This window comes from Pygocentrus nattereri, chromosome 1 (genome assembly GCF_015220715.1).
Source record: "Pygocentrus nattereri isolate fPygNat1 chromosome 1, fPygNat1.pri, whole genome shotgun sequence".
NCBI lineage: Eukaryota > Metazoa > Chordata > Actinopteri > Characiformes > Serrasalmidae > Pygocentrus > Pygocentrus nattereri.
In genome coordinates, this window is record NC_051211.1 from 27181389 (window position 1) to 27194871 (window position 13483).

The 13483-nt window shown below is 37.5% G+C and overlaps 1 protein-coding gene across 1 annotated transcript; it reads left to right on the forward strand.

Annotated features, from left to right (window-relative positions):
- LOC108435072 (cAMP-regulated D2 protein) lies at positions 1-11862 on the forward strand. The gene is made up of 8 exons (XM_017710627.2): positions 1-480; positions 1173-1371; positions 2219-2352; positions 3583-3710; positions 4188-4306; positions 4477-4617; positions 5770-5942; positions 8942-11862. Exons 1-8 carry the CDS (start codon positions 94-96, stop codon positions 9383-9385), a joined length of 1725 nt encoding a protein of 574 aa, XP_017566116.2. The 5' UTR covers positions 1-93; the 3' UTR covers positions 9386-11862.
- Positions 11863-13483: the final 1621 nt, after the last annotated feature.

Here is a 13483-nt window from a genome sequence, read left to right on the forward strand (position 1 = left end):
GGTGGAGAAAAATGTTAGTGTTGGAACAGAGGGAATTTGCCGAACCCAAAGTTACATCTCTCTGGGACTTTGTTGATCACTGAAAATTCCGTGATGAAGATGGTGGTGTATAGGAGTGTGCTGCTGGTATGCGTGTTGGTAGGAGCCGTGGCCAGCGCAGAGGAGGAGATTAGCCTAGCTGGTTTGATCCGCAGAATAACTGCCGGAGTTCTGGGGCGAGGCCTGCTGGGAGACCACCAAAGCGACTCCAGTGACAAAGGGCCCAGAGTTCTGACTAAAGATGGTATCATTAGAGGACTGACTACAGATAAAGCACATGTGTTCTATGGCATTCCGTTTGCTGACCCTCCTGTAGCGTCTAACCGCTGGAGACCACCCCAGCAGGTCACACCATGGACAGGAGAGTATGATGCTACATTCCCTCGCGCAGCCTGCATGCAGCGCTGCATCGGACCAATCACCGAGGAATGTCCGAAAACGGTGAGAGAGGGAAAGAGACAGACAGAATGAAAGATGTTACTAAACACTTTACAGATTATTTAAACATGTACATATTACATATATCTCATTATCCTTGTTGTCTTTTGTTTTTTCTTATTTTAGCTGCAAAGTTGGAATTTTATAGTACTTTAAACTTTAAGGAGTTATAAGAGTTTAAGGAGTTATCCCCTTAAATACTAACTTTACGTCCTTAAACTCCAAGTCCATGAACTCTAGCCCGGTAACTTTAACCCCTTAAACTCTACGTCTTTGTGCTGTAACTGTAACCACTTAAAGGGTAAGTTGTTAAACTCTACTTGTAACACAATAAACTCTAACTTTAATCTTTGAATTTTATCTTTACCTACTTACAGATTTTAAACTGTTACTCTAACCTCTTATACTATTTTACTTCAAGTACTTCCACTCTTAGGATCTGTGTGTGGATCCACAGTACACATTAATCAATAATAACTGTATAACTACTCTGTAACTACTGTGCAACTTTATTATTATTATTATTATTATTATAGCTAATATACAACATCTGAACATCTACAGTAGCTAAAGATGTACCATTATTAGTCCTGTAAATAAAGCAGCATGAAGTGAACTAAGGAAATGTTTAAGGTCTCTTCTAGATGACAGAGTGTCCAGCATTCATGCATGTTGTGTATATGTGTGTGTTGTAGGTGAGTGAGGACTGTCTGTACCTGGACGTTTTCGTTCCTCTGAGTGTGAACTTTAGCGCCACCGTGCTGAAACTGCCAGTAATGGTGTGGATCCACGGCGGAGACTTCATCGCGGGCTCTGCCTCCAAACCGCTGTATGACTCTCGGTTCATCAGCAACTTCACACACACTGTGGTGGTCACCGTGGCCTACAGACTGGGTATCACAAATACACACAAACGTGCACACTCATGCTCTCACACATACACACACAGACATGCACACTCACAGGTCTGCGAAAAACCAGTTTAGACCAGCAGGAATTTCATGAACTCCCAGTTGACTGGGCCTCTTGCTGACTTTATTGAACTGCTTATTTTGATAGTTATCCATTTTACACCCATGACTTATGGGTAACTACAATATAATATACATTAATCATTAGCCTCCGATCAGTCACCAAGTAAGAAACAGCAAATTCCTTTACATTGAATTTTTCATTCATTGAAGGTAACCTTTGTACCAAGGGCACCACATTTTTTATATTGGAAGCTTACTATTTATTCATAGTTTACTATTTATTCATAGTTTATTCATATTCATATTCATAGTTCATAGTACTTTATACCCCTTCGTATTTATAACCTGTACATTCTTGTTTATAACCTGTATAACCCCCTTCATGTCTATACCCCCGCATATTTTTAACCTGTACATACTATACTTACTGTACATTGTAACATACATATTTATATTTCTGCTAAGCACTTCTGGATGGATGCAAACTGTATTTTGTTGCTTTGTACCTGCGACATACGCAATGACAATAAAGTTGAATTCTATTCTATTCTATTCTATTCTATTCTATTCTATTCTATTCTATTACTAGTATGCTAATTAGCATGGTGCTAATGCCTAAATCATCACACACTCTTCTCAATTTGTGTTGCGCTGTTAAGTATCTGAAATGGTTTCTGATATCGTATGACACACTGCTATCTATGAGTATGGACTGAAGTCTCTCTCTCTCTCTCTCTCTCTCTCTCTCTCTCTCTTTCTCTCTGTAGGAGCGTTTGGTTTTCTGGTATCAGGGAAGGATCCTAAATCAGCTGCAGTGGGCAATTATGGAATTCTGGACCAGCAGGCTGCTCTTCTGTGGGTCCAGCAGAACATTGCAATGCTTGGGGGGGATCCCGGCAAGGCAAGGACACACACACACACACACACACACACACACACACACACACACACACACACACACACACACACACAGACACCACAAATACACAAACAGAACAGAAGAAGCAGCAAACTTAATGAAAGCAACTCACTACATCTGTAATTGCTATCTCTCTTCTAACAGCAGTGCCACAGTTGCCTATAAGTAAGGATGTGCTTTTTGACTAATTTTGATATTTTAGTATGGTTAATAGTCAAATATATAATGAATAAATATTCAGTTATCTGTAAAGAAGAAAAAGAATCCAAAATGAATGCAAATTTGTAGGCTTGCATTTCAGATAACGGTCCTGGGTTTATAACGCAAACATTTTAAAACATATAAAAATAGGTAGATTTTGGTGTTGAATGAGTAACAGGGGCTGCCTCTTTAGATGCGCTGATGCTAACATTACAGCTAACTGGCTCATTTGATGCTGATAAGGACAAACTCTTTTCTCCTCCATGGAAATATATTTTCACTGTTTCTAGTCCTATCTAACATCAGCTACATAAGCCTAGTTAGTGAAAAAGGCATGTGTTTCATAAAAGCAAAGTAATATACTACACAGATCTACTCAGAAATACAAACAAAAAGTCACATTTTGCAGTTATTTCAAAATACAAAATTGCTGAATTGGCCTGTATATTTTCTGTATATATATTGTCCTGTGAAAAGAAATGAGTAATTTTTGTGAAACAGTGATTTTACGAATGTACAAGCACTTTATGAATACAGTATAACAGCAGAACACTTTACTGAGTCATAAAACTGTGATGATGAAAATATAATTGAAGTACTAAGCCTATGGCTTGGTGCCAGCACAGCTTCATGATATGCATGATAGCGACCACTAGTCAGACCAAGTTTGCAGTCTGTTTTGGGTAAAACAGAGATGCCTGTAAAAACAGCATTTCTGTCTTTTACCCTAATATAGAAAATTCACAAATCAAATATAACAAATTGCCATGTGAAATATAACAGTAAGAGGGTGACACAGTATGTGGTGCAACCTGTAATGCGCAGCATCTCCAATTTATTGATAACCTACACACGCACAAACAACAGCGGCACTCTGACTATATTCCAGCCCATATTATGAGGCTGAGGGATACAATGCTTTGCTTCAGAATACTGCGTAACATGACAAATAACATATCAAACTTTTATCCTCTGTGTGTGTGTGTGTGTGTGTGTGTGTGTTTCTTTCAGGTGACAATATTTGGTGAAAGTGCTGGTGCTCAGTCTGTTAGTTTGCACCTCATGATGCAGAGCAGTAAACCACTGTTCAGTCAGGCAGTCCTACAGAGCCTTCCATTCTCTATTCCACTAAAGACACGGTAACACACACACACACACGCACACACAAATATATACACACTTTGTAAACCATTGCTAATAAATCCTGTTAATGTAGTGTGCTCCATATATTATTATTATTATTGTTATTACACAGATGCTAAAGATACATTTGTATTCCTCCTTTACAAGCTGTACAAGTTTAATAAACTGCTGGTAAAAATCCCACTGAACCTAAGGAAACACTGTAGCTCACAAATCACTTTACGCCACAATACCTACATTAAAGTGAGTTTCTCACAGTTTACATTCCAATCCCTTCAGTGTGCAAAAGTTTCTCATTAGGATTTTCACCAGTGTTCTGTAAAGCTTGGCCAGCAGTAGCTACAAAAGAATACATTTATAGGTGAGCCCGAGGAAGAGAACTGCTGTCATTATATTCATTTTATTATTATGAAATATTCCAATAATATTATAATTGTAATGACTGTTTGGAAAATTGCACTGTGTGTCTTCAGGCATGAGTCTCTGAAGCTGGGGAAGAATTTCGCTAAGCTGACCAACTGCTCACTACAGGACTATCAGTGTCTGCAGTCTCTGAGCTCTCAGACTGTTCTTGATGCTCAGATTAAATCCAGTGAGCGTCTATTTGGTTAAATATCACAGAAAATAACCTCAACATATTTCCCTAAAAAAAAAAAAAAAGCTACTGACTTTAAACTTATATAATAGAAGTCAGGGGGCATGAGCTTCTTTTGTTTATAACTGTGGTTTGTTTGTTTGTTTTTCTGACCTGGGTTTTCTGAGGTTCTAAGCTGGTAAATCCATTCCGATTTTTGGAGGTGTTTGAGAGCTGGGGGCCATATATAGATGGACTGCTGATCCAGGAACAGGCTGTCAGTGCCTTCCAGAAAGGACACTGGCAGAAGGACAAACCTGTACTGCTGGGTAAAATACATACATTTAATATTTATTTATTTATGTTTCTATTTATTTCTTGGTAACACACAAACACTCCACTGATATTTTTTTATTTCCAGAATGAAAAGTAGATATAATTAAGATTCAAAATAAAGTTATCATAAAATTGATTTTCAGAATAAAGTTAAAATAAAATTAAAATACCCAGAATTTGGTGAAAAAGTGGTGATCAGTTCTCAAGGAATATAAGTTGACAAACACTGTAAATGATATTATGATTTTACTATTATTTAGCATTTAATAACTTCTTGTTGTTCCCAAAATGCTTTAGTAAAATGGAACATTAGGGAAGGTTCATTCCCTAGGTAGCTTTATTTAGGTCAGTCTAAAAGTCATAGTCATCACAGGCAGGAGGCAAAATGCACAGCAGACATATACATGATAACTAAACCAGAAATCAAGGAACTGGGAAACAGGAAAACATAAATGCAGTAATAAACTCCAAGACTTCTCGAAGAGAAAGATCAGACCATGGGCTGCATATGGTAGAGATATTGGACCATATTCATAAAACACGCTGCCATACTTACTATGATGTTCTTTAACATTTGCTGGCAGTGACACGGTCCCACAAAAATAATGCTTAAACCACTCTGATGGTAGTCTTTCCCAGTTAAATTGATGTGGATTAAATAATATTTTCATATTTACTTCAACAACATTTTTAAAAAAAACTTTGCTTCTTGATTAAAAGGTAAATGGTAAATCTGCAATTATCTTCTGTATCTTTCTCCATTGTTTAATTTCGGCTGCATCTTTATCAAACAATTTATTATTTCTTAGCACTTCTTCCCTTAAAATTCACAACTGTGTTTTCTTTGTTCTCATTTCTTTCTCTCTTGGTGCGAATATTTAATGTTGATGACCTCATTTGTATAATGACTTTACTGAAATTTTATTTATTCACCGAGGACACACTGAAATTATGGTGTAAAAATATACCAGTGCACTAATCACTGTTACAGTCACTTTATATATAGCTTGTTATGTTGCACAGTAAAACATTGTTATTGAATAAAACCAGAAAAGATTCCTTTCTTTTGAAGATATAAAGAATAAAGAGTAGTAATTAGTGATGCCTGAATTGATCTCTTTTTCTGCGTGTGTGTGTGTGTGTAGGTACCACCTCTGAGGAGGGTGTTATATTTGTTTATGGTGTTTTCTCGAAGCCTGTGTCAGCAGTGGAGTGTGCGATATACACTACAGCCATCTTCAAACAACATACACTCAAAATTCTGCGCAAATACCTCCCCCTATACAGAAACACAGACCACCGGGACATGCTTGCACAGGTAAGCATCAATGTGTGTGTGTGTGTGTGGTTGTGTGTGTGTGTGTGTGTATGGGTGTGTATTTGTGTGTTTTCACTGTACAGTGAAATTCTATGAATTAAAGGACAAATGTAGAATCACATTCATTATAAAGTTGTTCAGAGTGGTTTGATGTGAGATGCTCCATTGTAGAGAAACAGAATTGTTTACAGTGGTGGTGATGGGAACCTCATGTCTGAAGAGTTTAAGACCTCTTAAAGCTCCCTCACAGAACATTATTGCTAGAAATTATATAAATGTGCTGCCTGGTGGCTGAGAAATTGTTTTTCTGTCATTTTGACATAAGATCTTAGTCTAAAATGTATTTTTTTCCATTTTCCATTCCTGGTGGAGAGGTAGGGTGTTGTAGGACTAAATAGTCCCCAAAGAACATTGTTGTTGTTTTTTTTTTCAGATTTATTTCTAGAATCTAGATTATAGGTATAGATCACACACCATTTGATCATTTTCAACAGTACATATAAAATGCAGAAGTCGTGTAGGATCACTGGTGGTTTCGGACAATGAATAAATTGGTGTTCACACTTTGCAACAGTTATCCTTATCACCATCTGAATGACTGTGCCTAAAGAAACAATTGCTGGAATTCCCGTTTGAGTTTCACCATACTTGTGATTATATTTGTTTCTCAGCTGCCACAGGGGGGCACTGTGGCTGCATGTGTTAATCAGGCAGAAAAATATGAAGGTGTTTAACAGTCTAAGGACGTTAGAGGAGCTCCAGCACCGAGACACACTCTTGTGTGAGATTACTGTGTGTGTGTGTGTGTGTGTGTGTAGGTGATGGCCTTGAGTGTGTTTGTGGAGTGTGTGTGGCTACCAGGAGTACTGGTAGTAACTATTTTACACACATTTCACACACAAGTTTGCTTCTTTAGTTTTAGCACTGGAGCTACGAATCTAATGTAGCAATCAAGTAATGTAGCAGCAAGCTTATACTCCACCAGTTAGCAAACCTAAATAATCACACACTTACTTCTAAGTGTTTTGAGTTATTAAGCAGGGCTCAGTTTGACGGGGGGTGTGAGGGGATGCCAACCCCCAATCAAAAACAAAAAACATCTCCCTTGTAAAATGGCCATTCCCTTTTTCCATCACCTTTCAAAGAGTATAAGATCAACTAGAATCCCAGAGAACATAAATCAGTGTTTTCTTTCTTAGTAAGTTAATGTTGAGTAGGCACACAGTATATAGTACAAAGTATGTCCTGTGAACAACTTTCCAATGCCTGATAATTGTCTGATGTGTTTCTCTAAATTCTCCTCTTTTAATGCAAAAGTGCATATCTTGGTTTGCACATATATCAGCAGTGTCTCAAATAATCACAAGGCTGATGTTGGTTCAGAGGATGACTGAATTTTGGAACCAATAAAAATCTACAAACAAATAATAACCAGTTAAGCCATTACAGAAAGGATCTTATAGATCAGCAGTGAACAGATTGTACGTAAACATGTACAGTAGTGGTTTTCAACATGTGGGCTGCAGCCCCCCAGTGGTGGTACTGTTACGGCCATAAATTTCTTTTAATTGCAAACATTATACATATTTACCTAAACATAGTTTAAAATAGGTGGAATACTGTTAATTATTTGCAAAAAATATTTTGTGCAAGTCAATGTAAAATCTTTTACTTTTCTACCATATGGAATTCATGGATTAGTAGTTAAAAGCGTCTTTCGAAAGAAAAGATCCTGAGACTGGACCATCTACAAGTGCAAAACCCATCATATCTCAGAATAAGAAAACCAATAATGCCAAGCATAAACCAAAATAAAGAAAATGCAGCAGTGAGTAACACACGCTACCTGTGCACGAGGACTGAAAGTGAGCAGTTACAACTTGTAACTTGTACGTGAAAAAATGATCAGATCTGTAAAATCTTCTTGTGGACCATGGAAGATTTTGTGGTCTTTTGTGTGGGCCCAGTGGAGAGGTATAGGCAGGGAGTTGTATGTATGTAGAGAAAATATAGAGAGTTTTATTCTCTTTGAAAGTTCTGTTGATATTCAATATTGATAGAAGAAAAGTTTAGTTTCCAGCTCCCTCACAGGGAGACATTCAAACTTGGCTGGTCTTTAGAACAACAGTCCACCTTACTTCAAGACTGAGTCCAATTGATGTTGAGACACAACCGAGAGCATTAATTTATGGTCTTGAGCCTGGACTTCAGACTGAGGCTGGACTCAAATGCTGCAACACCAATAACAATCGAGCAAAAGCTAACCCAGGAAGCATAACTGAGTTGGCAAGCCAGCTCATCTGTCTGCCTATTGTTCATTCGTCCATTTAACTGGTCACTCCAGCATTCCCTGGATATCCAGCAGTAAAAGGAATAAAAACCTTACCTTTTCTACTTACAAGCCACACAAAAGCTGGATAATGTTATTAGTGAGCTGAGGACACAGCAGGGAGAGTCTACAGCATCACACGTATATGAAGATCCAGATTCATTCATTTCTACTCGTTTCATTCACACCATTGTGTTTAGTTCTTCTTTAGTTATGTAGCAGGCTGGTAGTGTTGGACTGAAGGCTGTCAATCACACATTCAGAATATCAGGACAATGCACACACAGTTCTCATATAGGTCTTCTGATATGTGATTTTTAAGCCATGTTTTTTATATTTCTATCTTGTTTTTTTCTGTCAAACTTTTCTGGATGTTTCATATGACGCTGAAGTTTAGTATCATACACACATTGTAATATTTTAGTGTTTCTGGGACTTTAAGAAGTCCATATTTTAACTCCATTTAAATGCGAGATTTACTCTTCTCTCACAATATCACCAATTGTTATATAGGAACTGTAATCCTATTGTAACTGTAAGTATATTACTTCAGCTGTATAAACATTTCCAATGAAACTGACAGTAACAAAAAAACCTGTCAAAAAATGTGTTTTTGTATAAAGTACCAAAATTCATGACTCTGATAACTAATTCTGAGATTTTTCTGCAGATTGTGACAGATTACATCTTCCTGTGTCCCTCCCGGAGGGCTGCTCGTGCTGCATCACTGTCCAGTGGCTCTGTATGGACATATGTTTTTGATCACGTTGCAAGTGACCATCATGTTTGGTCTGGTTTGACCTTCTGTTACGATCACGTGTGTCATGGTGCGGAGCTTCCCTTTTTGTTTGGCTCAGCCACAGTGGCTAACTTCACCATGACCCCAGCGGAGCGGCTGCTGTCCAATCGAATGCTGTGTTACTGGGGTTCATTCGCCCATGCCTCCTCACGCACCCCACTGACTGAGTTCTGCAGGCAGCAGCGCCCCCCATCGTGGCCACGGTACAGGGCCTCCAGCGGCTGGCTAATGATGAACTTGACCATCCACTCACACGCACAGCCTGGATCACGTAGTGACATCTGTGATTTCTGGGACAGACTAGGGATTTACTGAGCATTTGCATGGAATAAACTGGAATATGGAGGGTGGGGTTGAGCATAAGTTGGTTAAAATGATCTTATGTAGCTACAGTAGCTGCAGTGAGTGATACACTTAATTAGCTAGCTAATCATCAAGACATATGTTAGCCTTCACCATGCACATACCAAACCAAGTAGATAGCTATTGACTTAGTTAGCCTACACTACATGTCAGACTCCAGTCCTTGTGGGCTAAAACACTGCAGACATCAGCGCACTGTCTCAGAGGGTGAGATGAAGGGAAACTCCACAGCGCTAATCTCTGCGGCAGTTTGGCCCAGAAGATCCCCCAGTTTGACATGCCTAGCCTACACCATGCAGCAACTAGCTAGATATTGACTAAGTACCAGGTCGGAACTTAGTTAAACTGTCCAGCTCCAATAGTCACTTCATAGCCATAAAGTTATAGATGAAATTAACATAATAAGCAACATAATAAAGTGAATTCAACTCACCATCATGGTTTAAATGACTGGGTAAAAGATGTCTGATTAACATTTGATTGGTCCTTATTTTTCCTCTGAAATGTGATTAGTCCTAAATTTTCCTAACAAACATTATTGGTCATGTCATTATTTTTCCTGTGAGGTATAATTGGTCCTTATTTTTCCTTCTGAAATGTGATTGGTCCTTATTTTTCATGTGAAATATGATTGTGAAAGATCCTTATTTCTTTGACCAAAACACAGTCATGTGCAGAAGTTTGAACACCTCCCCTCAAATGACAATTTATTGATTTTTTAGGTGAAAATAAGTTAACACATCCCCTACAGAGCACTCCCACAATTTTCACTGAATTGCACAATTTCTATTTATTGCTCATTTTAAAGTGGAAAAAAGCAGAAAATACAAAATATGCCATAACATTTGCACTGGCCACGTTTTTTTTTTGTTCCAGTATGTTAAATTCAGCAAGTTGTAAGGATAAGTTACAGTGCATTAAAGTGTGCAGAAGTGTGCTCTCTGTAGATGATGTAATTTGACCTGGGGCAAATATTTGCAAGGATTTGATCTGTCTTTATTTTTCTTCTGAAATATTATTCACCTTTACTTTTCATTTGAAACCTGAATTCGGCTGTGTTTTATAACAAACTAAAAATGTGTGACCACTTTTGTCTCACACTGTCCTCTACAGAGTAAATGTTATTTCTCTGCTCATCTGCGCAAACACACTGCAGTCTGTCATACTTTTATTCTGCAGCACAGTAGAAAATAGTGGGGCAGGGTTGGTTGTAAGTGATTTTTTAATGAAGTGCGGTGGGTGATTTAATCACATCAGAGTGAGGCTCAGAGGCCCCGGACACATGCCCTATTTTCACTGTCACACACACACACACACACACACACACACAGAAGAGTCTCAAGACAGCAAACCTCAATAACACACTTAAAAGTTTGCTAAATCAAAACAGTGCCAGCTTCACTTCTGCTGGTTTTAGGCTTTTGTTTGAGAGAACTATTCTTTCAGGCTGAATAAGTTCATTTAAAATACCCTTTACTATAAATCTATGTGATGCCTACATAAGTTCGAACTGACATAAATCTATATAAATATTTATAAATGCTTATTCTAACAGGTATCATTTACCATAAGGATTGCATTTGCCAACACTAACATAACCTCTGTATCAGGTGATGTTGAGTTTTTTCTGATATTAGGTTGTCAGATCAGTGCATATCACAGTGCCATAATGCTGATAATGTGCAATTGCTAGCGATGTCAGGCTGGTCAAACAAAAATGAAAATTTTTTGAGTGCTTCAGGGACAGTGAGTTTTATTTTACCACTTATAATATATATTTAAGCTATGCCACATGCTCAGCATTATGGCACTGTGATATGCACTTATCTACAAAGTCAGTTGTTATAAAATACTTTGTAATTTCACCTAAAAAAAAGTACCATGACACAGCCTGAAAATATCAGTCAGACTGGGTAAAAGTATCAGTGCCAGACTGGGCAATCAGGAGAGTCAGGAGGATGGTGAGCTGGTAGCTTTTAGGCTGGTTACTGTGAGCTCATATATGAAATCACATAAAAGCGCAAGAACATTCAGATTAGCTTTAAATGTTACATCCAAACATATATATTTGCAGTAATTTAAGGGTTAATCTAGTGTCCCCTCCCTCCCCCACCTCAAGTAGAACTACCCCACATACTAATTTTTTGTTCCACCTTAAATGTTGTAGCAGTTACATTCTTACTTGTGTGTGTGTGTGTGTGTGTGTGTGTGTGTGTGTGTGTGTGTGTGTGTGCATACTTTTGGATGGGCTGGTCTGTATCATGTAACTCCTGGTCTAGAAACCGTTGCTACTCCAACTCTGATGTCACCTGACATAGTGTAGCCTTATGAACACGGCCCTAGAGTAAAATGTTACCAACATGTTTTCTTGATGTAACAACAGTGTGAGATGCTAATTAACGTGTTAAGAATACATGTTTTAAAAAGTCTCTCTCTTCTCCTTCTTACAGTTTTTTTTCCACTGTGCATTCAAAAACAAATCTGTGCAAATCAGGAACCAACGGTTCTACTTTATTTTTCCAGTTGCTTGAGATAATCATAAAACTCATAAGAACTGGTGAAGAAATTATGATTTAATTGTCTTTTTGGTCTTTTAATGTCACTGCAGTTTGGATAATTAGCTAATGTATTGCAGGAACTGTTCTGCACTAACAAAAATGTGAAGAATCAAGCAAATTTTTTTCTCTTGAAAGAGTGAACAGACACAATATCCACTCTCCTTACTAATTATCACTTGCTGTGGTCACATGAAATAATCTGTGCTAATACAATGACAAAAATATCTACAACTACACAGAATCAATTGTGGAATTAAAGGAAGCTTTTTTTTTGGGAGTCGAAATATTAGTACATCACTCAGTGGCTAATGACACTGATAATAATGTTAGCATGAGCTGTCTAAGTAGCTTATGTCATCTTAACAAACTCAAAATACTCAAATACAAAGTGATAATTCCAAAAAAATATATATGGTTTACATTCTTCACCAGAAAGAGTAAATAATTCATTAAATTATCACTGGCTTCAGCTGCAAGTGTTAGCATAGACAGAAGAGAACATCTGTAAGTTCCACTACCTGTTAGTACAAATCTTGCTCAGTAACCAAAGATCAAAAAGCCAAAACTGGAACAGTCGCGAGTGGCAAAACCACAGTTCCACTTTCTGCAATGGAAAAACAGTAAGAAACGAAACCTGACGGACACAATTATATGTATTTTTTCTCCAGCATGGTGTTTATTGCATATTAATTCTGTTGTCTTCATTCTGGACATGTATTTTATTAAAATGAATTCTAGATATGAATAAGAAATAAATTTCAGATATTAATTTTATTCAAAGTTTAAAACTTCTTTCTGGATATTAACTTTCTTTGAACTTCATTCTTGATATAGATTTTCAGAACTTTATTCTGGACATTCATTTTATTACTTTATTTATTTCTGATAATAATTTTATTAGAAAAACATTTTTAATGTTCACTGCTTTGATCGTTTTAGAATCTACTGCTCTGATCCTCCATGATCAGCCATGAGTGATCTCAGGCTAACGGATATTTCTCCTGACTGGCAGATACAGCAGCGTTTATGTCGGAGCTGAGCTGAAATTATGCCTTCTCTCTGCAAAGGCTGTTTGATTTCTCTCTGTTCTTTTCACCTCACAGTCAACCAATCAAATTTTGGAGACATGGAGAGCATGAAAAGGAATACATTTTTCACTCTCCCGTCAAGGCAGACATATTCAAATTACTGTTATTCAAAACAATCTAGCACGAATGTAGTTTATCAGCATTCAAAACTTATTTTTGATTGTAGAAGGCAGCTTGTACGGCATCAATGGGACATTTGGTCTCCACAACAGAATGTGCAGAGTCTGTGCAACACTACAGAAATTTGTTGTCTACAGAAAGATGCACATTACAGCTCATTACAATGGAGATAATGTCAATAGAGATTGAGAACAAAACTGGACCCAGAATTGAGCCCTGTGAAATACCTTTAGTAATCAATAGACATTTAGATCTAAAGTCTTCACAGCCTGTTTATATTTTCT